The sequence below is a fragment of the Lolium rigidum genome, chromosome 4, assembly GCF_022539505.1.
Source record: "Lolium rigidum isolate FL_2022 chromosome 4, APGP_CSIRO_Lrig_0.1, whole genome shotgun sequence".
NCBI lineage: Eukaryota > Viridiplantae > Streptophyta > Magnoliopsida > Poales > Poaceae > Lolium > Lolium rigidum.
In genome coordinates, this window is record NC_061511.1 from 7198655 (window position 1) to 7223523 (window position 24869).

Below are 24869 nucleotides of genomic sequence, written 5' to 3' on the forward strand. Positions count from 1 at the left end.
GTATAAATAGGTGGAGGATTTAGGTCGGTTAGGCACCTGGTGGGCTCAGACCTACCCTAGGTGCGAGCTAGGTCCAGGCCGCGCCTAGGGGTGGTCTGACCGCCCTGCTGCGCCTCTTCGATCCCCTCTGGACTTCGTCTTCGTTTCAGTAAAATATTGACTTCGACTTTTGTTTCGTTCAATTCCAAGAATATTTCCTGTACAACTTTTCTGAAATATAGAACAACAGAAAATAGGGAACTGGCACTGTGGCATTTGGTTAATAGGTTAGTGCCGGAAATCATGTAAAAGTGCAACGAAATGTAAACAAAACATATATGAATTCGTGTAAAACAAGCATGCAGCATCAAAAATTATAGATACGTTTGAGACGTATCAACGAGCAGGAGTTAAGCTTGGGGATTCTGATACGTTGCAAACGTATCTATAATTTTTGATGCTCCATGCTTATTTTACACCAATTTATATATGTTTTGCTTACACTTTGTTGCACATTTATACATTTTCCGGCACTAATCTATTGACAAGTTCCCTGTTTTCTACTGTTTTGTATTTTAGAAAAAATGTACATGAAATATTCTCGGAATTGGACGAAACAAAAGCCGAAGATCTTATTTTTCCGTAACGAAGACGAAGTCCAGAGGGGGGACGAAGAGGCACTACAGGGCGGCCAGACCAGGCCTAGGCGCGGCCCAGGCCCTGGTCGCGCCTAGGTGTGGTCTGGGCCCCCTGGCCTCCACCGACCTCTCCCTTCCGCCTATGAGAAGCCTCCCAACGCGTGAAACCTAAATCAATAAGCCTCCGTCCACGAAAAGTTTTGCAGCTCCGCCGCCGCCAAAGACAAGATTCGGGGAACATAAGTCTCTGTTTCGGCACCCTCCGAGACAGGGAATTGCCCCCAGAGCCATCTCCATCAACTCCACCGCCATCTCCATCATCGTTGCTGACTCCATGATGAGGAGTGAGTAGTTCTCCCCCGAGACTAAGGGCTTTACCGGTAGCTATGTGGGGTATCTATCTCTCCATGTATGATCTTTATTTGATCATGAGCTTTGTAATATAGTTGAATAATTAGATGTTATTCTTCAACTATTGTGATACTCAAGTGGTTTTATTATGTGATTTCCGGGGACACCTTATCCAACGGTGTGAAGATGACAGTGTGCACACTGTGTTTGTTTCTTAAGCTTAATTTACATAAATACTTATGAATTGTGGTGACTAGTTAGTACCATCTTTGTATGCTCAAGGTGATAGCGTGGAGCGTTCATAGATTGGGAATGAGAACTTTAAGGAATGCTTATGGAGCTCTACGCAGTGAATTTGTGTTTATTATCAAACCGGAGAGTGGTTCAGAGTAGCATAGTGAAGTGATAATATCTATGTATTCAATTATGGTATCATTGTTGAGAGTGTCCACTGGTGAAAGTATGATCCCTAGGCCTTATTTCCAAGCATTGAAACACCGTTTACAATCAGTTTTGTTACATGTTTGCTTGCTGCCATTTTTATTTTAGATTGCAATTACCACTCATAATCATCCATGTTACTTGTATTTTACTATCTCTTCGCCGACAAGTGTATTGGGTGTGTTGGGGACACAAGAGACTTCTTGTATCGTAATTGCAGGGTTGCTTGAGAGGGATATCTTTGATCTCTACTTCCCTTAGTTTGATAAACCTTGGGTGATCCACTTAAGGAAAACTTGATGCTGTTCTACAAACCTCTGCACTTAACATTGTCTACAAGAATAGAAGCGTGCATAGACATCTGAGTCTTAAAACAATTGGATTACTTCTGGTCAAGATTCTTTTGGCAAGCGGATAGTGAGAAGCAGAATATCGACTTGGAAAATGGAGTGTGGTTTCTCGACCCAAAGATCAAGGTGGTCTTGGTATTCAAGACCTCGAGATCAAAAACAGGGCACTACTTGGTAATTGGTTGTTCAAGCTACTTACCGAGGAAGGAATTTGGCAAACCCTCCTTAGGATAAAGTACATAGGCTCGAAAGCGTTGTCTCAGGTATTTTGGAAACCCGGGGACTCCCATTTTTGGGCAGGTCTTATGGCGACGAAGAAAATTTTCTTCCGATATATTTCTTACTCCATTAAGGATAGATCGGAGATTAGGTTCTGGGAGGATAAATGGCTAGGTAATGCCACACTCCGGGAACTACTGATTAGGATCGGAGCGATTGCTATTATTTGGTCATTGTGGCTGTGTAGAAATGACAAGGTTTTTAATAATTCTCTTCTCTTTTGCAGGTCATCTACCATTGCACGTACAGCTATGCTCCATTTGTGGTCGCCTCTACAATGTGTGGTTCATCGAGACCTCTTTACAGAGGTATCTACACGGTTGGAGGATACGGCGAGGGATATTGTTTCTCAGCATGGGTGGCAACGTGATCTGCGGATTGGCCCGCCTACCACATAGTTTTGCTTTAGTCATTTGCTTCGGTGTTGCATAGACGTTTAATTTTGTTTGGTGTATAATAACTCGATCTTTACGGATGTGTGCATCCTAGTTATGTAGAGGCTGGGTGTAATGTTATTTGAGTAATAAAGCGCCCCTTATCGAAAAAATGTCCCGAAGTTGCACCCAAAGAGAGATGTATTGGCGGATGTGATCGATGGTGATATTGGCGGCGATGTTGATCTTTTATATCCAATCATCATTGATGAGAGATTTTTGAACATTCTATTTTCTTCTCGTGGAAATCTTGTATATGAGCGGCGCAATGTGTTTAGGCTTAGCGTTGTGAAACCATGGAGACTCCCAAAAGGGGGCATTTTCACCATTGTCCAAGGTGATTGTAGTCGAGGCATAAAATAGCTCCATTTCCACCTCGTTACTAGGGTTTCCCAAGCCTACCCAAATCTTCTCTACGTCCTTCCGTTCGAGCCAATACCACCTCAACCAAAGAGCCAGCGTGGAGAAAGCAGTGTTGAGGATGGCAAGGCCACCAAGGTTTTTTGGCATACAAATTGTGTCCCAATTAACCTTGCATTGGTCACAGAAACCTTGTTGGTGGCCACCCATAAGAAGGCATGCTCAATTTTCTTCATGTTGTGCATAGTGCCGGGAGGTACCACTAGAGGCGTCAAGTGGTACATTGATTGGGACACAAGAAAGGATTTGATGAGAGAGGTGCACCTCGCCAAGTAAGAATTTTCCCAGCCATTTTATGTTCGAGGTGTTGTCAGTCTCCATTCTGTAGGCACCACACCAAACGTGGAAGTCCGACGTACTCCTACTTGATAGGGAAGGATGCCCTCTCCACAGCAAGGCCATCAAGGGCCATGTAAATTTTAATCTGCCAGCACCAGATTGGCCGGAGCTCTTGTCGAAGTTGGTGCATAGGTCGGTGACCTCACCAAAGCCATGAAGGATTGAGGCAAGGTTTTGCCATGTCCTTCTTCGGAAGGAGAGCGATGTTAGAAGAATTATGCCAATGAAATTTAGACGCATGAAGGTCACCAAAAAGGTTGATGGCTTCTTTCGCATCCTCTTTAATTTTATCCCATCACCGTTTGTAGACAGGCATTGATCTATGCCACAGTTCACTTCGATCTTGGAGAAAGGGTTCCAATAGAGTTCAAGTCCTGCTCCTTGATTGTTCTCCTTAGGACAATGATGAAACACTACATGCGTATTTGGTTGCTCGTGAAGAGGTTTCCCGCACGATTGGAGAATAATTCGGCCTGTTTGGTTGTCATGCTCACACAATTTCTTTGCACCGCACAACTTTTCAAGCATCCCAAATGTTGGCCCGTGGGCACGCAAGATTCGACATTGTCGCGTGTGCAAGCGCAACGTGCCCTCTCCTCTACACACATTGGGAAGTGCGAGAGACGTGACGTGGCCGGCTAGCGTTCCCCTACCCCCACCTCCACCGCAGAAGCCCTTCAGCTTGCGGACTCAATCCGCGTAGGAACGCTGGACAGCGAACCAGATCCAAATGCTGGGGATGGCCAATGACTTCGATTTGGCCAAGGCTCTCAAAGCTCCGTCGCCAGTGAGCTAGAGGGCCCACCTATCAACGGCTATGCCGACATCGGTCTCATCGGAGGCCGGCGCCTCTAGTGCGGCCGTGGGGAAAGCGCCAGTTTTCGTTGGCGCAACCCTTGCCGATCTCGAGGGGATTTTCCGCCGGTGGCGCCACCACCTTCCGTGTCACGCTGATTCTATCGATGGATCCTGGAGCTTTAGAGGACCAACCTGGGCCATCATCCGTGGCAATGGCGTCTGATTTGTCCACTGTAAGTTCTCTATCTTCTAGATTCAATGCGCTGTTAGGGTTTTTAGGGAGGATACAGATGGATAATTTTTGCCTCACCTCCGTCCATACAGCCATTAAATTGCTTATTTCGTCCTATACATACTAGATCCATTTTAGATTGGCACGGTTTTGGTTTGATTGAAGTTCAATTCCACTTTTCCCAATTTGTGACCACACATTCTACGCATGTTTCATCTGGCCGAATCGGAGAAAGTGTAGTTACTTCAGCTAGATCATGTACATGGCATTGCAGAGAAATATAGTAGCAAGGTTGTTACTAGGAATCCATACATCACTCCATATATTAATCTCAGTCCCATCTCCCACACGCCAGGTATGGCCCCTTTTAAAAATTTGAAATCCAGCCCAAATGCTTTGCCAAGTATAAGAGGAGAACCTTTGAGAGGCGTCATTCTATGTGATCTAGTTGTGAAAAAAAAAAAGAAACTTAAAATACGGCATTTTTTCTTAAAAAACATCAAAAAATGTGCTACCACCTACGAAGTTCTAGAACTTTTAGGGAAAATTAATGGGTTAGGTCATGACATAGTTTGCCAGAATGAGCCTATGTTGGCGCTAGTTTTCTGAGAGTTCATGGTATTTTCTTCGGTGTCCTGCAAATTTCACTGGAATTGGACTAGATTTAAACTAAGCGTCATCTTTCACTTGTTCTAGATTTTTTTTAAAAATCATTTTTAGCTCCACAACGTGTTGTTTATCTAAGGTTTGATGTGGGTTTCGTGCGGTGTCGCATGAGTGGGAGGGACGGTAAGCGATGAAAGCTAATGCATTTGCCTAGTGTCAGGATTTGACACTCAAAAAACCACTCTTTGCCAAGTGTGAACACAAGGAGACTAGAAAAATGGCGACACCATTAAGGTTGCCGTCAAGTGGAGTAACAGTGGCCACGTGTTGCAGCCGAGTGTCAGCTTTTAGCACTCAGCGAAGCCTACCTCGTGTTTCGACACTAGGCAAGGAGGTATATGGCCAACAAAGATCTTGTTTCCGGTATTGCGTGTCCCATACTATCCAAAGAATTGTACTTGTAGTTGGCCGTACTATTTTCCGTACTCTTTTGTATCATCGTGCTCGGTGTGATACACTTATCCATATCTAGATTGTATGGACTAGTTTTCCTACATTGTTGCAACTGAAAATTGACTTGTACACCTGCTAAAAGTCTAGCTTCTTCTAAATACTACTTTTATGAAGATTTGGCTTTATAAGTATATTTAAACGAGCGTGACGATGATTGGAAGATGATTAGGTCAAATCACACGCAAGACAGTAATATACAGTTTAACAAAGAAATTGGTCTGAAATCATGCACAGTCTTTGCATTATCTTGCTTTGGCACAAGAGAAATGAAGCAACTATTTATATTTTGGAGGCAAAGATTGCCTTGGTGAAACTGATCACATAGATCATAGAAGTCTTTCTTGATGATTGGCCAGCACTTCCTAAAAAAATTAGCATAAAACCCATCGAGATTTGTTATTATGGAAATCCTTAACTACTGCAACAATTTCATCATGGATGAATGGAGCTTCCAAAATTGCGAGATCAATGTTATTGTGCAGCAAATGGGCTTTGGGTGTAATAGGAGTAGTGGGCCCAAGTTTTTGCCGAGTGTCAACATGAGAACACTAGTCTTTGCCGAGTGTCCGTTAGTGGGCAACGGCACTCGGCAAGGGTGACGCCATCAAGTTTGCCATCAAGTGGAGGGACGGTGGCTATGTGTTGCATGTCTTAGCCGAGTGCTACCTCGTGTTTTGACACTCGGCAAAGAGGTATATGGCCAACATAGATCCTGCTTCCGATATTGTGTGCCCTAGACTGTCCAAACCGTTGTACTCTTTTCCGTACTCTTTTGTATCATCGTACTTGACCGTACTATTTTCCGTACTCTTTTGTATCATCGTGCTCAGTGCGATAACAACTAATCCATATGTAGATCGTATGGACTAGTTTTCCTGCATTTTTGGAACTGAAAATTGATTTATACACCTGATAAAAGTCCAGCTTGTACTAAATATTACTTGTACTCCTCGAACGTGACGATGATTGGACATGTTTCCTTAAAAGTGTGCATGGTGCACCCTTTTAAAAGTGTATTTCCTGCGTCTCTTTTTACTCTTAACAGGTTTACCGCATTTTAATAAGAAGTCTCTGGACACTATTTCAAAAAAAAAAAGTCTCTGGACTGGGTATCTTTTGGTGTGCTGGGCGCAGAGCATATCACTCTCACACCACCCGTTCACAAAGTGATGACAGTTTAAGGTTTTTGTCCCCCTCCCCCACCCCCTCTCCCCCTGTCTATATATTCACACGCATCCCTCAGGGACCCCAGATAACCTCGAGCCGTTCTTGTTTGGGCAATAAGCTGCCTCTCTTAATCCCTTACCTTAACCAGCGCCAGCCTACCCTTAATCTTATCCAATATAATTTGGTTCATCATCAATTCATCCTCATCCATAACCTCCCGTTGGAGCTCGTGAGTGGTACTTATAGACCTCCAGCCCCAGCAGGCGGTCGTGCATTGCAGGTAGTGCTATGGCGCAGCCAGCCAGCATGCAGCTCCACCTCTCGCCGGCGGTGAGCGCGCCCTTCGTCCACGTGGGGAGACCTCGGCTCCGTGCCCTCGCCAAAGCAGGTGATCATCCGTCGATCCATGTCCCTTCTCCTTTCCACCGTAGTATGTGTGATTCCGCTTGGTATATACGACGGTAAATCCATTGCATGCTCAATAATCCCGTCGATCTTGGAGTTCTCTTTGCGCGTCGATCCGGCCGCCGGGTTCTTCTTCCCCTGGCCATGGCGTGGTGGACTACCGGCGGGTCGATGGATCACGTCAGGACGATGCCATCACGCGCAGATCGTGACGGCCAGTTTGCTACCTGCAGCGCGCTAGCTATAGCAAGCTGCCGTTTCGTCCTGTTCCACGGCAGACACATGCCGGTCCTGCATAGTATCGGCCGCTCGTGGTGAAACGAAACCGACAAAATAATTAAGGAGCTAGCCGCGCGAGACGCGACCCCTCCTGCCTGCCTGCATGCACTTGGGATACGCGCGTGCGTTTCTAGAAACCTAGGGAAACATGGCTAATTAAGGTGCCATTTTTTGGGACAAAATTGTCGTACTAGAAAGTTCATATTGCAAGCCGCGGCACCCTTGGCAAGCCTTGTTGGCCGCCCACCGGGGCTGGAGGGACCTTAGATCCGCCCATGCATTGTTTTCTTTTTTTCTTTTTATTCTAACTCGAAAAAAGAAGAAGAATAAAAAATTGCAATGGATTTAAAACGAGAGCTTATTCTTAAGTAAATCAATTGGGCTGATTGTTCGCATCGGATCTCAGGTTCTCTATTGCACTCCCCGATTGGGGTTCTTTTCACCTTTCCCCATGATTAGCTCCGACAGAACAGGTACTGCATTTCCTTAGTTGGATCCGCTCTTTCTCTCTCGTGCCTTTTTAAGTCAAGAAAAGAAAGGAAAGGGCTATTTATGAGGATCAGAAAAAAAAGAAGACTGTTTCGTTTCGTTATTAGCCTCCGGAGCGTAGATAGAATTAGGGAAAATAAAATATATTGAAAAGTCCTAAATTAGACCAAAGGAAATTCATGTTATGATCCGGTCTTTCCCAAAGCTAGGGCTTCTGCTCCAACTCTTTCAGATCCGACCGATTCAATCTCATATGAGGTAGCAGGTCAAAGCATCTTTCTTCTGGTGCTGCCAAGACCTGCCTCAAAGTAGATCTTCGGAAAGCCTACGACAGCGTGAACCGGCAATTTATCTACAATCAAAAAAAAAATGAAAATTTTGTAATAGCGTCTCGAATGACTCTATTCCTTTATGTACGCTAGCGAGCGCATCATCCTCGTATAATGCGCGAGGCCTGACCTTGAACTAGCTTTTTGCAACACAAACCACTATCTTTACTTTCCTTTAGCAATAGTATCTAACTATCAATTCATAAGAGTCCTAGGGATAACAGGCTGATCTTCCCCAAGAGTCCACATCGACGGGAAGGTTTGGCACCTCGATGTCGGCTCTTCGCCCGATTTCGTTTGTGTTCATGTTTTCAATTTAGAACCCCACGGAAGTGAATAGAAAAAAGCAAAATACCCCTGTGATACGCCTTCCTTTACCTATTTCTAGATAGATTGATGTTCAATGGAGGGAAACTTTTCCAAATTGTTATACAATGCCATTGTACACAATTCCTGTCTTCTTTTCCACATCGTAATTTTATTCTTATTTCTCTATCTATATAGAAATAGAACCCTCCTGTCATTTCTTCTTTTTGGTCTCAGATAATTAAGGAATTATATACATCTAAAATCCAATAGAATTTAGCCTATAAAAGAAAGATTGCTTTTCCTTGGTAATGTATAGGAAGAAGGGGTCATCTTTTTCTTTTTTAGGGATAGGCAAGTTCCGGTTGCAGTCCCAGGGCTTTCAATTACTACTACTTACGATGTTTTTCGTTCTATTGAAATCCTGCGTCGAGCCGATGTTTCATTGATCCATGGATTTTCCTTCCTTTTGCCACATTTCGCTCAAAGGGTTGAAGCAGGGAGTGGGACTGGGAACAGCGATGGTGAAAAAGACAAACATTCGGTAATTAACCTTGCTGGTTTAAAAGAATATTTTTGGTGTAGAAAGTCTCAAATTCAGGATCTTCCGCTGCACGGATTTCCTGGGCCGCAATGAACATGCCCGCCGCATCTCGGATAATTGCTCCAGTTGCGCCACGCCCTAGGCTCTTGAGATGGGGTCCCTTGAAACGAATAGAAGGTTTCTTCACTTTGACCCTGGACCCCCGGAGCCTATTTTGAAAATAAAAATGGAAAAATAGGAAAAAAAATAAAAATGACAGAAAAAAAAAATAGGAGAGAAAAAAAAAACCCGAGAGAAGCAAAAGTCACTTTTGAAGGTTTAGTTACGGAAGCCCTACCCAACGCAAAATAGAGAGTGCGCCGAAGCTTCTATTTATAGGCGAGCCAGCAGAATAATTTCTTATTAGAAGTCCTTTTTTTAATAGACTGTAACATAGATAATTTGCCCAGAATTCATGTCCTCCATTAGTGCGAAAAAGAATGAATCCCTTGAGTCCGGCCCCCCCCCCCGGGTACCGACTAAAGGTGGATACAGAGAGAGAATCGAGCTGAGAACCCTATGCCTGGCAGATGTACTGAACCTCGACCAGGAAAGCATTCGACCCCGCCGAAGATCGAGTAGGAAGAGAGGAGACGATCGTCTTCTCTCAGTTCGGTGGCTTTCTTTCCGGATGTCGAACATCCCGTTATACTACCATAACACCTCCCACGTTAAGCTGGTACTTGTTGTTGCACCAGGAGCTGTTACGCCAGGCGGTTTTGTTATTTCAATGCAAAAGAATGAAAGAAATATTGTCTTTTTAGAAAGAAAAACGGGGCTTTTTTTTATGTTCAATACCCGTTTAGTTTTAGGGGGTTCTATATCTCTAATCGATGCTTCGCACGTAATTCTCACTACTCGTACTACTTGATATGATTGTGCGTGTCGTCTTCGTATCATTTTTCTGTTTGAACATATCTATCTATCTTTGCGCTAGCTTGTGCCTGTGAAGTAAAGTTGCTTTTGGTCGATCGGCCGGCTTGCTTCTAATGTTTATTTCTTCTTTTTTGGTTTGTGCGATAAGCCGAGGAGCAGAGAAGACACCCATATAGGCGCTTTATCGTGAGAGTAGCTAGTGAGACTGATCATGATCGCTTTGTCTTTGAACAATCAGGTCCATGCCGCGCGCTCGGCAAAGAAGATGTTGGCCATGGCGTGGTGGAACCCGCCTGCACGCGCATGGCCAGGCGGAGGACGACGCAGGCCAACAGCGTATCCGGTGCTGCTAAAGGTATTCTACTATTGCCTTGACTATGCTGCTTTATGCATGCCGTTCTTCTTCTCCATGCGCTCGCTCGCTTTTTGTTAGCATGCACCGTATACATTACTACTTTCTTCCTAATTATTAGTAGTGCTAATCCTTAGCCGCCCACGTCAGCCGTTTTGGCCGTCTTCGTATTCCTCAGGAGATACTGCCGTATACTCCTTTGCCATTTTGTATTTTTCCTCTTTATTAGTGAGCACACATTTAGTGAGTACAAATCACATGCAGGTACACGTTTTTCTCTACACGTGGGGTACAAGTCCAACGGATAGTTTACCAGAGGAGGACGAGATGTAGTACTAGTACACAAATATTCTCTTCGTTTTTTATTCCTTTCTTTCGTGGGTACAAGTCAGGTATACATAATTTTTACCTGCAAAAAAAAAAGGTATACGTACATAATTTTCTCCAAACGTGGGGGCTCGAGTCCAACTCACAGGTAGTTTACCGGAGGAGGACGGGTGGAATTCAGATTAACAAATTCAGTTGCGCACAACTTTTTCTTGACTACTAGTACTAGGTAATCCACTATGTGAAGGACAGGAATGTTGAATCATCCGTCTCTTGACTAATCTGGGAATTTTAGTCTCCTGAAGAGACTACCGACATGTACTTTGTTTCTCACGACATATGCTAGTACAAGAAAAAACGCTTACTATGCAGTTTAAAGTAGTAAGTCTGAAGAGCGATGGAAATATTCTTGGTCATATATACTACTCGTCTACTCCTCCTTGTTACCGTCAGTACGGTCACTATAGCTGTTGTTTCTTTCGTCATCAGCCAATTGCTAAAAAATCCTAACTGAACATCGCCTAATCAAAAAAGCTGTAGCGTCTCATTAGGCAGAGGTTTGCCCGCCCGGCCGGCGCCAAACTTGTTCGCTAAGCAAGCACGGCGCCAGCGTTCTTTTGAGCCGAATACCTGGCCCCGTCGATCAATTGGGTTACGGAATTGAAACGATCGGAGATTCGACTAGGACTGGCACGCGAAAGCCAGGATTAGATCGGGCGTACTTATTATGCCGAGATCGTATGCCCACGAAAAAGACACGATCGGGAAAGCTTCGTTTGATTTGGTTCAGATAAGGGTATCTTTTGCACACGCCTTCCTGCTCCCTCCTCCCAGCGAGAGGAACCAGTGTGACAGTGAGGGGTCGATGTTCGCTCTGGCTCTGCTGGTGAACATGATTGGGATTTCGTGCTGTTTTTATCCCATCCAGGTTGGTTCCTGTATGCGTCGCATGCATGTTACTCCTGCCAACTCCTTGGATTTGGCCTTGGCCGAGATACTGTTCCAAAGATCCCGTGACTCTTTTTTAATGAAAACGTGTATATCATGCTACAAAACCAGGAATTTCGATATACTCCCTCCGTCTCAGATTAACAGGCGCGCATGTAGTTTAAAAAATTGCTTTGACCATTATTTTAGTCAATAAAATATAAAACATATGACACAAAAATTATATCATTGGAAAGCTTTTTTGCATACGCATCTAACGATATATATTTTGTAGACATAAAAGTTATATTTTTTTGATCAAATCAATGGTCAAAGTTTGTCTTGAATTGCGTGCGTGCCTGTTAAACCGAAACGGAGGTAGTAGTATATTGTACTGCAATACATGGCTATTAATACTCTTATTATTATTTAGGATGAGGCTCGCATTAAATAGTCAAAAAACAATTGTTTAGGGGGCGCACATTTAGTAGTCATATTTTAGCACACGTGCAGTATCGGCAACTGATAAGCTTATCCAAGGGGGATACCCTTAATGATTTCTTCGTTTTTTTACAAATCGGTATAGAAACAAACACCCTTATGTTCTACAATTTAAGAAATATTTTGATTTGTTAAGCTTGTAATATAAATCAATCGCAAATTAATTCAGCAATTGTTAGCCAAAGTATTGTCCTAGCAACTCAAAGGAGTATACCAAAATGGAAGAATTAACTGTTACGACCTTGTAAGGTGAGACTCAATTTTATTTCAAACAATTAAGCAAAATACTTGACTGGAGCAGGAATTTCATACCATATTAAGGAGTACGACGCATGCAGTCACTTGCAAATGCGGCCAACTAGTCATGTCAAAATCATGTGGTGGGTGACGACACTGACGATCGTCGGACACTAATAGACCCACCATCTTTCATCATTTTTCACTAGTCTAACACGTGTATGGAACCTTAGATACAAAAATGATTCAGCCGAACATGGATCAAGTGGCCTCATGTGGGTCGCTCAGAGTGCACGTGTATATATGCAATATTTATTTATTTATCATCTATTTGCTTTTTTAAAATAAAATTTATAATTTGACGGACGTCTCGGTCTCACTCTACCTGCAGGGCTGCAAACCGACCCGGTGGACGAGTTTCAGACCCTAAAACGCCACGAGGAACCACGTGTCATTCCTGAGGCAAGCTTCAACTAATTCCACACTAATCACGTTATGTAAAATTGCTGTCTCGCTGACCATGGTAAACTGACTGAACAATTCGACCAGGTCCCCGGTTCAGAGTTCCAGCAGCCACTGATCGAGCAGGTGAGGGCGATGCTGGGTTCGATGGAGGACGGCGAGATCACCGTGTCGGGTTACGACACCGCTTGGGTGGCCCTGGTGCCGAGGCTGGACGGCGGCGAGGGCCCCGAGTTCCCGGAAAGCCTCCGGTGGATCCTAGACCACCAGCTCCCGGACGGCTCCTGGGGCGATGAGGCCTTGTTCTCCGCCTACGACCGGATCACCAACACCCTCGGCTGTGTCGTGGCTCTCACCAAGTGGTCTCTTGGCGCCGAGAACTGCAAGAGAGGTCTGGCTTTTCTTGAGGAGAACATGTGGAGGCTGGCCGAGGAGGACCCGGAGGAGATGCCCATCGGCTTCGAGATTGCTTTCCCTTCTACGCTAGAGACGGCCAAGAGCTTGGGCATTGTGTTACCGTATGACCACCAGGTGCTGCAGACCATCTATGCCAACAGAGAAGTCAAGCTCAAGAAGTAAGTATTCCCACTCCCACATACTATGCTCCTCCTTCCTACCTACGGTGTAGACAGCATTTTTCACGAAAGTGGATTAAGTCTAGCTAGAAGTACACTTGACTCATAACGTTGGTAATTCTCTGCGCAGGATTCCGATGGAGGTGATGCACAGCTTCCCAACGACGATCCTGCACTCCCTCGAAGGGATGCCCGGGGTGGACTGGGACAGGATCCTCAAGCTCCAGTCCAGCGATGGCTCATTCCTCTTCTCTCCTTCTGCGACGGCCTATGCTCTCATGCAAACTGGTGACACCAAGTGCTACGAATATATCAACAGAATCCTCAAGAAATTCGATGGAGGAGGTAGGTGATCCATGACCTTTAACTGCACTGATATTGGATTTAGAATCCTGATCTTACGCACATTGCTCATCCTGATATTGCCGTGCATTTCAGTTCCCAACGTCTACCCTGTCGATCTCTTTGAGAACATCTGGGCCGTCGACCGGCTGGAACGCCTCGGCATCTCCCGTTACTTCGAGAAAGAAATCAAACAGTGCCTGGAACATGTGCACAGGTTAATTTCCCCTTTCATGGCTCTGCTCTATAGCTTTTCTCCATCTTGCAGCATAGGATTATGAACTCTTCTAATCTTCTCCAATTCTGCAGACACTGGACTGAAAAGGGGATCTGCTGGGCGAGGAACTCCGAGGTCCAGGACGTGGACGACACGGCCATGGCGTTCCGGCTAATGCGGCTGCACGGATACGACATCTCGCCAAGTACGAGGAATTCTCTTCAAACGACTAAATTCATGCTCTTCAGCGCATAATAATTTTATCGGGATACGAACAGAACACTCATATTTGCTGCTGTGCAGGCGTGTTTGAGCACTTTGAGAAGGACGGCAAGTTCTTTGCCTTCGTGGGGCAGTCGACGCAGGCAGTCACCGGGATGTACAACCTCAACAGGGCTTCTCAAGTGAGATTCCCCGGGGAGGACGTGCTGGAGCGTGGCGCGAGATTCTCGCACGACTTCCTCAGAAGGAGACAGGCCGAGGGCACCATCTGTGATAAGTGGATCATTGCCAAGGATCTACCAGGCGAGGTAAAGTACTCCATCATTCTACCAATCCATCACCTTGTCTTGTTTTGTGAAAGAAATTAACCTAGCTTACGTGGATAACTGTTATGATGATAGGTAGAATATACATTGGACTTCCCATGGTATGCAAGCTTGCCACGCGTAGAAGCAAGATTCTACATAGAGCAATATGGTGGTGAGGATGATATCTGGATTGGCAAGACACTCTACAGGTAAAAAAGAAAAGTGTTACGACGGCAGATCATGTTTAAGCAATTGGTTTGTGGCATCTATACTTGTAAGAAAAAACTTACGGATAACTCATACGGTGTATATAACTTTGCCAGGATGCCGCTTGTGAACAACAACATTTATCTTGACCTGGCAAAGCATGATTTCAACCGTTGCCAAGTTCAACATCAGCTTGAGTGGCATGGCCTACAAAAGTAAGCATTAGTGTCACATATCATTTTTCAATTACATCACATCTCATGCATGACTTTGCATTTACATTGTTACATTCTTTTGTGGGATGTGCATTTATATGTTTCCTTTAAAATGCATTTTTGTTTATGTATGTAGGTGGTTCACCGAGAATGGCCTCGAGGCTTTTGGGGTGACTTCAGGAGATGTTTTAAGGACTTATTTCCTGGCCGCTGCTAGCATATTTGAACCAAACCGTGCGACGGAACGACTTGCATGGGCAAGGGTGTCAGTTCTCGCCAACGTTATTTCTAAATACCTTCGCAGCGATTCGTCGGGTAATAAAGTGCTGGAACAGTTTATGCATGGCAGTCTCCATGAAGGAGAAATTGATGCATCCGGGTGAGTACACTAACACAGCATCACTGCACAATTCGAATCACCACGTCACATGATTAATAGCTATTTGCTTAGTTTGACTACTTTGACTAATTTATCTTCGTAAGAAAAATAGCAAACTGATGCTAGTAATTTGGTAGATGATTTTCACCAATGGAAAAATAAGATGCATAAATTGATGAAATCGATTTCTTACTTGGCTGATGTCACACAATATGTTTATACCACTACTATGTATCTAAATAATTAATCAGTTGCATTTTAAGAACTTGCTTCTTCACTAGAATCTCCTTTAGTTTAAATATTCTTCTTACGAAAATTGTGCATCTAGGCTTAATGGAGATGCAAAAGAAGAAATTCTTGTTGGGGCCCTTGAGAAACTTGTTGATTTAATGGCACAAGAGGCACCTGGTGACGGAACGATGCACGTCAACAATTTGCTGCGTTGCGCTGTAAGTTAAACGAACAATTCTGCCTGCATGCCAGTTATTGATTATGTTTCCTTACATAAACATTCTAATATATTTCTTTGAACTTCCAGTGGATTGAATGGATGATGCAGCAAACAAATAACGAAGAAGACATATATGGTACAACAAGTGTTAACCAAGCAAAGTCCTTCATGGTCCATGACAAACAAACATGTTTGCTTCTAGTTAAAATTATCGAGATTTGTGCTGGACGAATTGGTGAAGCGTCATCTATGGTGAATAGTATAGATGGTACTTGGTTTATTCAACACGCGTCCTCTATTTGTGACACCCTTCACCACAAGATGTTACTCTCCCAGGTAACTCTTACGCTCAAATATTTTTCTTGCCACATTTTGTATCAAGTAATCGATGGGCGGTGGTGTTTTTTTATTCCAAGAAATGAATACCACGGTTACTTGCATGGATCTAACTTTTCTTCCTCTAAATTTTCAAAATATATTCATTGAACTTGAGATCATTTCTAAGGTTATGTCATTGTTGTTTCCTGCTATGAGCAACAATTGCTCATCTAATTTTGTTGAGTCACAAGCAACCATTTTATTTATGAAAAAATTCAAACTGCATATTTATTTTAAAAAAATTATATTCAAAATCAACAGTAATACTAATTTAATTCTACCATTTTAGTACGATAAAAAATTTGAAGTACACATACCTCATATCAGCAAGTGTGATTTGAATAACGCAAGATATGAATTTTCACTTCCTTCATTCTGAACCGTTGAATGGATGATTGCCATTTACAGGATGCTGAGAAGAACAATGCAATAATAAGACACATGGACAAGAAAATTCAGCTCGACATGCAAGAACTTGCCCAAAATATTCTTCAGACTGATGATGACGAACCAGGTAGCAAGACGAAGCAGACCTTCCTGAGTGTTGTGAAAAGTTGTTACTATGCTACCAATTGCCCATCCGACATCTTGGATAAACATGTTTCGAAAGTTATTTTTGAACATGTTATCTGAAAGAAAAACTATAGGAGTATGAGTTTTAGGGATGAATGTGAAACTTGTAGAAAAGAATGTTGTAAAGTGTTCTAGAGGAGGGGTGCATAAAAATATGTTGTGCCAATGGAAGTTAGCGTCTGCTTATTCAAGCCAACAGGGTTGTTCGTCGATGTTGTACCATTTTGAGAGCTCAGTGGTTTGCATTGAGATTATGGTATAAATTAGTTCGCTGGAAAAGAGGCAAAGTCATAAACCACCACTAGTTATACCATTGCAACTTCTTGTCCAGCGTTTACTTCAGCGATTAGTAAGAGCTCTAATGTTCCATCAAAAGTTTGAAACTTACCTACAGCCCTGATGCACCGAAAAGGCGAACCTTATGAACCATGAAAGACATAACCTCGCCAAGCCCTGCTGCCCTGCAGCTTTAATATACAGGTAAGCCCGTTCGCGCATCAGCATGCAACCCTTGATATATCCCTTGACAGTTTCAAAATCCTGCAGTAGCCATGGGACTATGGAAGAAAAGAGGGTGCATCCAACAGTTAATTCACTTAAGCAGCAGCTACCTCATCTCTGCTGTATCAGATAGGTGAATCTTTTTCATGGTGAAGGAGAGGCATTCCCTCGGGTTGGCAATGTGGTGGCAGAGATTATGCCAGTTAAGTGTTCCTTGAAAGGCCAAAATTCATTACCACAGGAACTGCACTTGATAGACAATTTTCTCTGCTAACCTGTCTGGAACGGCATAAGCTCTGACACTTTATTCGCAGATCATTACCACCAACAAGAATTCAGAAGGGACAAATTACCAACTATACAGCTATGCTCTGCTTCACCGAAAGAGTCAACCCATACAAACTACTACTACTGATAGTCTGGTACTCCCATCACGCGCTGGTCCAAATTGCTGACAGACTAAGCAAAAGAAAGGCGACTAACACTGGTGACCAATTGACATTTTGCAAGACTCAAACATGTAACATGAGCTGTGATCTACAGAGGGTGGCACCTATCAGGATCAGTCTTGGTTCATATGGAGGCGGCGTGGGCTTCAGATGCCGCCGCTCAGGATGTTAAGCGCGGCAAGGGCAACCTTCTGGAACCTTTCCTTCTCCTCCTCGAGCGCCCTGCACTTGTCAGCCACGCCCTCCTTGGCCTGCTGGATCTCAGCCTCAATCTCGCCACCACACTGCTCGATCTCACTGGTCATCTTCAGCATGTTCTGGAGGCTATCCTGGACCTGATTCGACATGTCTGCAGAGGAGCATGCATGCAACGTGTTAGAAGTTTGTTGTACAGATACCATCCCTGACACGGTGCGAATTCTAGTATACGTGTGTGTTCTGGAATTTATCAACCTAGCAACTGAACTGTGCATAAATTGGCCATCAAGTAGAGGTGATATATGCAGAGGATTCCACTACCCCTTTATTTGCTGCTAATTAAAATGTACAAGATAAATAATAAATAATAAATGTGCACAAGCAGAATTGATAGACAAAAGTACTCAAGAAGGAAGCATGAATTAGGACCATATCGCAAATTCTAAGCAGGTCGCTAGATATTCCACAATTGGACTGCAAACAATAGGCGAGCAGATGTAGGCTCATTTATGCTGCTCTGAATCATATGTATTGTGCGTGTGTGTTATGGAATCTAGCAAGTGAACAATGAACATGAAGTAGCTGTGTTTCTTACAGGCGAATTCTCTCATTGCTTTGGATTTGAATCTGACAATCAAAATTACCTTGATAAAAATTTAGTAGAAATGATTCGAAGCCAATATGAATTTGGTCCCAACACATCGAATCAGAATAGGAAGCAAAACTCAGGATTAATAAATTTGATTAGCACCAATAAATTCGATCCCCTTAAACCCGCCCCCCCCCCCAATCTAGTGTCGAATCGCCTGGATTAGATCGCAAAATGGTCCGGAAGTCCTAACGAACCGCACATCCTGAGCACGAACACGCGCGAGTGCGCCGAGCACTTGGGAGATTGGGGCGAGCGACCAAGCGCCACCGCGCGGCGGGTGGCCTAGGGTTTTAGGGGCGCGTACCGAAGAGGAGCGCGGAGATCTGGGACTCGCTGCCTTCCTCCGCTGCTGCGTCGGCGAAGGCCTCCTCCCCGGCCGACCGCGCCGTCGCGCGCGATCCCGACGGCGAGTGAGACATCTCTCTCTCTCTCTCTCTCTGGAGTCGCGATGCGAGCACGAACTGAGAAGAGATCGGTCGTTGCTGACGGCGGCCCACGCAAGTGGTCAAGTCCTGGGCTTTTCTTTCACATATCATTGCTGACTTGCGGGCCTTCGCTATCACGATACTAAGGCTTTCGTAGTGTCGTTGATTTTTCTTTGGTGGAATATATCTGGAGTTCTCAAATAAGCTTCCTTTTAAATTTTGTTCTGAGTTAAAACTTTAAAACGTTGACTATTTTTTATTTAAAAAATTGATTTAAAATACTTTTTTTAAACAGGGTATAAACATAGACCCACACAAAATACACTCACCCCTATGAACACATGCACGCACACCCTACCCGTATGAGCAAATTCGAGAGACTAAGTCTGAGAGAATAATCTAGCGGATTTTGAGATTGACTGAGTCACCACATGTCTCTCTGTCAACAGGAACATCATCTCTTACTGGAAGCATCCACAACCGAATTAGAGGCTCCCAAAGTTGTGACAACACAACAACAACTTATCAGTGCAGTAAACAACAAATAGGGTTTTCAAAGAAAAACTAACCAAAGGACCCTCAAGTGAATGAGGAGGAAATGCAAATCACTTTAGTGAGATCGGGGTCTTCTCCTTCAATTTTCCATAGATCAAGATATTTGGGTGATTGAGGGAGGACATCAAGTGATTTTGGTGGCCCAGCTGTAGGATTTGTTCTTGGGGAGTATGAGCAACCATTCAATGGGAAGAAGGGTCCTATTTATACCCTACAACCAATTCTGCATGTTGGTGTGATCACGGCGGCAGTGTCGGCCCAAAATAACCAGTAGTGCCGTCCCTTGAGAGATCCAGCATCGTCGGCGCCCGACGTATGTTCCACCGGTTCCCAACTGGCCGTGGGTGGTACCGAAGCTCGTTGTGATCGACAACGACGAGGAGAACCAGTAGGCGCAGGCGTTTAGGGATTTTTTTCCATGTCTTTTACTATGTAAATTATGTTTTTATGTTATAAAAAATGGAAATTCGAGAAAAAAATGCGCCGTGCCACCCGACGCAAACGGACGAGCGGTCGATTTTGGACGCCTAAATTATCCGCGCGCATCCGTTTGCGTCGCGCGGCGTGGCCGTGTGTCCGTTTGCACCTAGGGGTGCCTCCAGCGGCCCGATGCATTTCCGTGTTGGCATGAATTATGATGTTTGAAAACAACAAAATAAAGAGTTTCAACAAAGGCATAGTTATTACATTTAAATTTTAAAAAGTCTACATGAAAATAAGATGATATTCCTCTAGGCATGGTATTCATGGCCAGCCAATACCCACTGATGCTCAATCAGATCCGTCTGCAGCTGTTTGCACACGGTCTCGCCAGTGACTTCTACATTCATATGTAGATAGTCCTCCCAAGATAAAGCCCCATGGAGTGGCGCAATTAGCTCACCTTGGAATTCTCAGTGGTTCTCATTCGGCCATCAGGACGCTCGTTCTCAACGATCATGTTGTGCATGATCACGCAACATGTCATCACCGCATGCATGGTCTTCAGCGACCATGTTCTTACCGGGTGACGGACAATTGCCCACCGAGCTTGGAGCACACCAAATCTGCGCTCCACATCTTTCCTGCAAGCCTCTTGCATCTTGGCAAACCTCCTCGTCTTCTTGGAGTTTGGATTACGGACAGTCTTCACCAGTGTGGCCCAATAAGGGTAGATGCCATCAACAAGATAATATGGCTTGTCATATTCATTTCCATTGACCTCGTAGCTCACCCGGGGAGCTTTGCCTTGCATGAGCCTGTTGAAAACCGGTGATCGATGCAACACATTGATGTCATTGTTAGAACCGGCCATGCCAAAGAATGAATGCCAAATCCATAAATCTTGAGATATGACAGCTTCAAGAATGACAGTCCGTCCCTCCACATGCCTGTTGTACTGACCCTGCCATCCAAATGAATAGTTCTTCCACTCCTAGTGCATGCAATCTATGATGCCAATTATTTCTGGGAACCCTCTAACTCGTTGATAGACAACAGCCGCCTTGTATCCTCAACAGTTGGCTCCCTACAGTAATGCTGTCCGAACACGGAAATCACGGCTCGGCAAAACCTGTACATGGCCTCAAGGCAGGTGCTCTCACCCATTCGAAGATACACATCGAATATATCAGCAACCATTCCATATGATAGCATGCGAATAGTCGCGGAGCATTTTTGGTAGGAGGTGAAGCCTAGCGCACCTGTTGCATCGGGCATGCATTGGAAGTAGGGGTCGTAGTGTCTGACGCACCGTAGAATGATCATGAACAGCTCCCTTGACATCTTGTACCGACGCCGAAACATTTTTTCCTTGTACACCAGATCAGTGAGGTGGAAGTAGTCCGTGTGGAGCCGGAGTTGCCCTTCCACTCTGTTGCGCGACAAATTTTTTGATCGGCCCTTGACAGAGCCCAGTGCACCGGCCTTGGTTTGAATTGAACTCGTGGATCATGGAGGCCGCGATAGTTGCCAATGTCTCGCGTGGATCGATCGGACTCCTCGTAGGAAGAGGAGTCAACGAAATCCGCGCGGAACTTATCCAACATCTGCCACATGTCCATCTGCGTGGGTACGAACTGTGGATCAATGGCCGCACACAATAGCTCCGAAACAGGAGTAAGACACCTACCGGGGTAATTGACCGAACAGGTCGTGGGCGGCGCGGCCGGGCGGCGCAACCGGTAACATTTGGCCCCAAAACAGGTGGCAGTACGCGCCGGAGCCAACCCGACTACGATCCTGCTCTCCCGCGCGGCGAGAACCGAGCCGGTGGCGAGAACCGAGCCGACGGCGAGTACTGCGCCGCTACGGCGGGACGGTGGCGGGTGGTGGCGTCGCACTAGGGCAGCAAAGAAGGGAAAAAAAAGCAAATCGAAGCGCTCGATTTCGCTGTCCCTTGCGGGACCGGGTAAGAAAAGGAGAACACTCGGCGCGACCGCGAAGCGTCCACGGAGACACAAACCTGACGTATATTTGGGCCAGGTTTCCGTCGTAGCAGACGGCCAGATCACTTTGCATCATCCGCTCAAGCATGATCCAGACGCATTTTCGGTCACGACGGAGCAAACGATCGCTCAGGTTCATTTAGATCGCCCCGTTGGAGATGCCCTTTCCATTTCGCTGTACCATCAGCACCGGCCGTATTCATACCTGGCTACGCCTACCGTCTGTTTTCAGTCTGGCATCTATGAATGAGGGGAGGGGCATTTCAGAAGCAAGCCCATCCCCTCCCTGCGCCGGCCTGCTCAGTGCTCCTGCTCTGATTTCGATGCACCGCACGCCAAAGCTACGCCCTACTAGTTCAGCACATTTATGCTCAAAAAAAAAAACTAGTTCAGCACAAGAACTCAAAAGAAAAAGAAAAAAGTAGTACAGCACAAGAGAGAAGGAGCTAGAGAGGGCGAGGAGAGAGAAACTGTGCCGCTGCTGCTGCTGCACTAGTGGCTGAGGATGAAGTGACCAGTACAGTACAGTGCAGTGCCGCGGGTGCCGCAGTGGCATTTTACTCCGCCTGTGCGCTCGCTCGGAGGCCCCATTTTGGGTAACCTCGTCGGGCTCTAGCTTTGCTTCCCCTCTTTCCTCGCACCGGCCAGCCGTCGCGGAGCTGGAGGCGATTTGGGAGAGGGAGGGCGAGAGCGATAGAGGAGCAAGAAACGAGAGCGACGGAGGAGGGAGAACAAGGTGGGGAGTTCAGATAATCAGGTGGGATGAGATCGATGTTTTTCCTTCTTGTTGGTCGCAACTTGCGAGAGATTCCTACTCATCCGGATGAGACTTATCTGGCCCGTTGCAGTCAGTCGATTGTCCCTTTCCGGGGCTGCGGCCACGGGGCTGTTCTTGAGGACTCCCCACTGGTTCTTGGATCGTAGCTACTGCTGGATTTGGCGTTTCTCGATGCGTGATTGCTTTTTAGTCTCGGGCGCGCCGATCTGTTGTTGCTCTGAGTCTTTCTCATCTTGGTTTTCCGTTTCAGAGCTCCGGGGCGGCGGCGGCGAGGGCGAGGATGATGCTGAGGAGGGTGGTGACCGACCCCGCCGTCGCGGGGGCCAAGTGCGGGACGCTGGACTCCGACTCCATGGCGCGCAGCCCGAGGTCGCCGCTCGACCTCAGGGCCTTCGCAGCACTCGGCGGCTCCCTGCTCCGGTCGCCGCGCTCGCCCAGGAGCTGGGACTCCCAGCGCGTCGGTCTAGGCAGCCTCGTCGACACCCTCGCCGAGCCTGCCGCCGACGCCAAGAACCGCCTGCTCGGGTACCAGATGCGGCCAACAAAGCTGCAATGCCTTGCTAAATCCTACGCCTCCCTGCCCAAAGACTGCGGATACGGCCAGCCGGAGCTCGGGGTTGCCGCTGGCGCCGGGGGCATGTCAGTTCCCTGCACTAGGTTCTACGGGGATGTGAAGTCTGGTCCAGAGGTCACCGGTGGTTCTCGGCTCGGCTTCAGTAGCCACTCGGTCGACCTTGCCAAGTTCCCGGCGTCCGGGTCGCTGCCGGTGTCGATTGGTGGCCCGCGCCGGTACATCGGGTCGGTGTCGGCGATGGAGGTCGAGCAGTCGGAGGATTACACCTGCATCATAGCTCACGGCTCCAATCCAAAGACAACCCGCATTTTTGGGGACTGCATCTTGGAGCCCTGCCCTCTTCTTGTGCCTGACTGGGAGAGCAAGGAGACCGAAGAGGCCGAGTTGTACTGGCTGGTGAAGGGGCCGGGCGACGCTGACGAGGAGTTCATGCGCGTCTGCTTCTCTTGCAACAGGAATCTGGATGGCGATGAATCTTGCATCTTTCGGTATGTGGATGCATTTACCCAAATCATGTTTCAACACTGCTCTGAAAAAACCGATGATTTATTTATGTATATTCAGATATTAGCCATGATCATAGTCCTGCAAGTTCAGTTATTAAAGGAATCTGAATCACCTGCATTAGGATAGAATGGAAACATACATGGAGTGATGCAGTTCGTCCCTTGAACATGTTAAAGATGAAATGGACATCATTTATCTATTTACAATATATGAACAAGTTGTATACATGTGTCATACAGACATAGAAAGATCTAAGAAACACTGAACAAGTTGTATACATGGACATCATAGCGCTGCAACTTCAGCTATTAATTGAATATGAATCACCTGCATTAGGATAGAATTGAAACATATATGGAAATGCAGGTCTTCCATTGAACATGTTAAAGATGAAATGAGCATCATCTATCTACTTATAATCATGAACAAGCTGTATACACAAACACTGAACAATTTGCTGAATGTTCTTTGCAGCAGTGGGAATGCATTTTGTGGTGGCTGCTGCAAAGACCAAATAATCCTGAATGAAGAGGAAGAGGAGATCAATCCTGCAGCCTCCTCTCCCAGCTCAGCTAGCTCAACATTGCCGTTCCACGAGGAAGACATCTTCATCGATGGAGTGGTGAGTGGTCGTGCTGATATGACCTCCGTCTCCTCCGATACCTGACCGACGCACCATCTGCCAGAAGACGGTCAATAATGTATGTTACCGTTGTCGCCGCCATCACCACCAAATGCCATCATTTAGTTTGCTGGTTTTTGTAAGTTCTGTTTCAGCTGTTGAGGAAGTGGATGGCATTGGTGGGTCACTGATGGAGCTGCATCTGGTTCGGCCTTTAGGAAACAAAAGAGAGGTTGCCGGCCATTAGCCCTGTAGTTTTGGTCATAAGGCTATTTGGTGACTGCGAGATGAGTCCTTTTCTTCTTCTTCTCTCTTATTTGGTTACCTCTTGGCAGCAATGACAGTGTTCCGTGATGTAAGTTGGGACCCTCATGAGATAATGCCATTGAGCTGTTTTGATTAATCACTGCGCTTTTGCTTTCGAGATATGATGGTTATTTGCTATTGGTATATGGCTTGCATGCAATATTGTTGTTTGGTTGTCTAAAGAGTTGGGAACCAGCCAAGTGGGAAGGCAGCAGAGAAATTGGAGAAAACTTTATAAGGTGAGATGTATTCGGAAATTCGCCTTTGATCTTAGGGTGCCACTATATCAGTGATTTAGAGCATCTCCAGCCGCGTCTCCCAAACCGTGCCGGATTGAGCGTTTGGGAACGTGTTTTGTTCGTGCCGCGTTTGGGGGACGTCGTCCCCCA

General features: G+C 45.7%; 3 protein-coding genes across 3 annotated transcripts; 2 read left to right on the plus strand and 1 right to left on the minus strand.

Annotated features, from left to right (window-relative positions):
• Positions 1-6835: 6835 nt before the first annotated feature.
• LOC124646644 (ent-copalyl diphosphate synthase 1, chloroplastic-like) lies at positions 6836-16549 on the plus strand. Its single transcript, XM_047186737.1, has 14 exons — positions 6836-6935; positions 10053-10169; positions 12550-12620; positions 12708-13195; positions 13326-13540; positions 13634-13754; positions 13847-13959; positions 14058-14284; positions 14378-14493; positions 14608-14706; positions 14843-15085; positions 15414-15534; positions 15624-15872; positions 16323-16549. The coding sequence occupies exons 1-14, from the start codon at positions 6836-6838 to the stop codon at positions 16545-16547; spliced, it is 2505 nt and encodes an 834-aa protein (XP_047042693.1). The 3' UTR covers positions 16548-16549.
• A 719-nt stretch (positions 16550-17268) lies between these two features.
• LOC124649321 lies at positions 17269-18730 on the minus strand. The gene is made up of 2 exons (XM_047188973.1): positions 18592-18730; positions 17269-17786 (listed from the first exon to the last, which is right to left on the minus strand). Exons 1-2 carry the CDS (start codon positions 18704-18706, stop codon positions 17584-17586), a joined length of 318 nt encoding a protein of 105 aa, XP_047044929.1. The 5' UTR covers positions 18707-18730; the 3' UTR covers positions 17269-17583.
• A 3751-nt stretch (positions 18731-22481) lies between these two features.
• On the plus strand, positions 22482-24577 carry LOC124708096 (FCS-Like Zinc finger 10-like). Its single transcript, XM_047239783.1, has 2 exons — positions 22482-23533; positions 24027-24577. Exons 1-2 carry the CDS (start codon positions 22752-22754, stop codon positions 24217-24219), a joined length of 975 nt encoding a protein of 324 aa, XP_047095739.1. The 5' UTR covers positions 22482-22751; the 3' UTR covers positions 24220-24577.
• Positions 24578-24869: the final 292 nt, after the last annotated feature.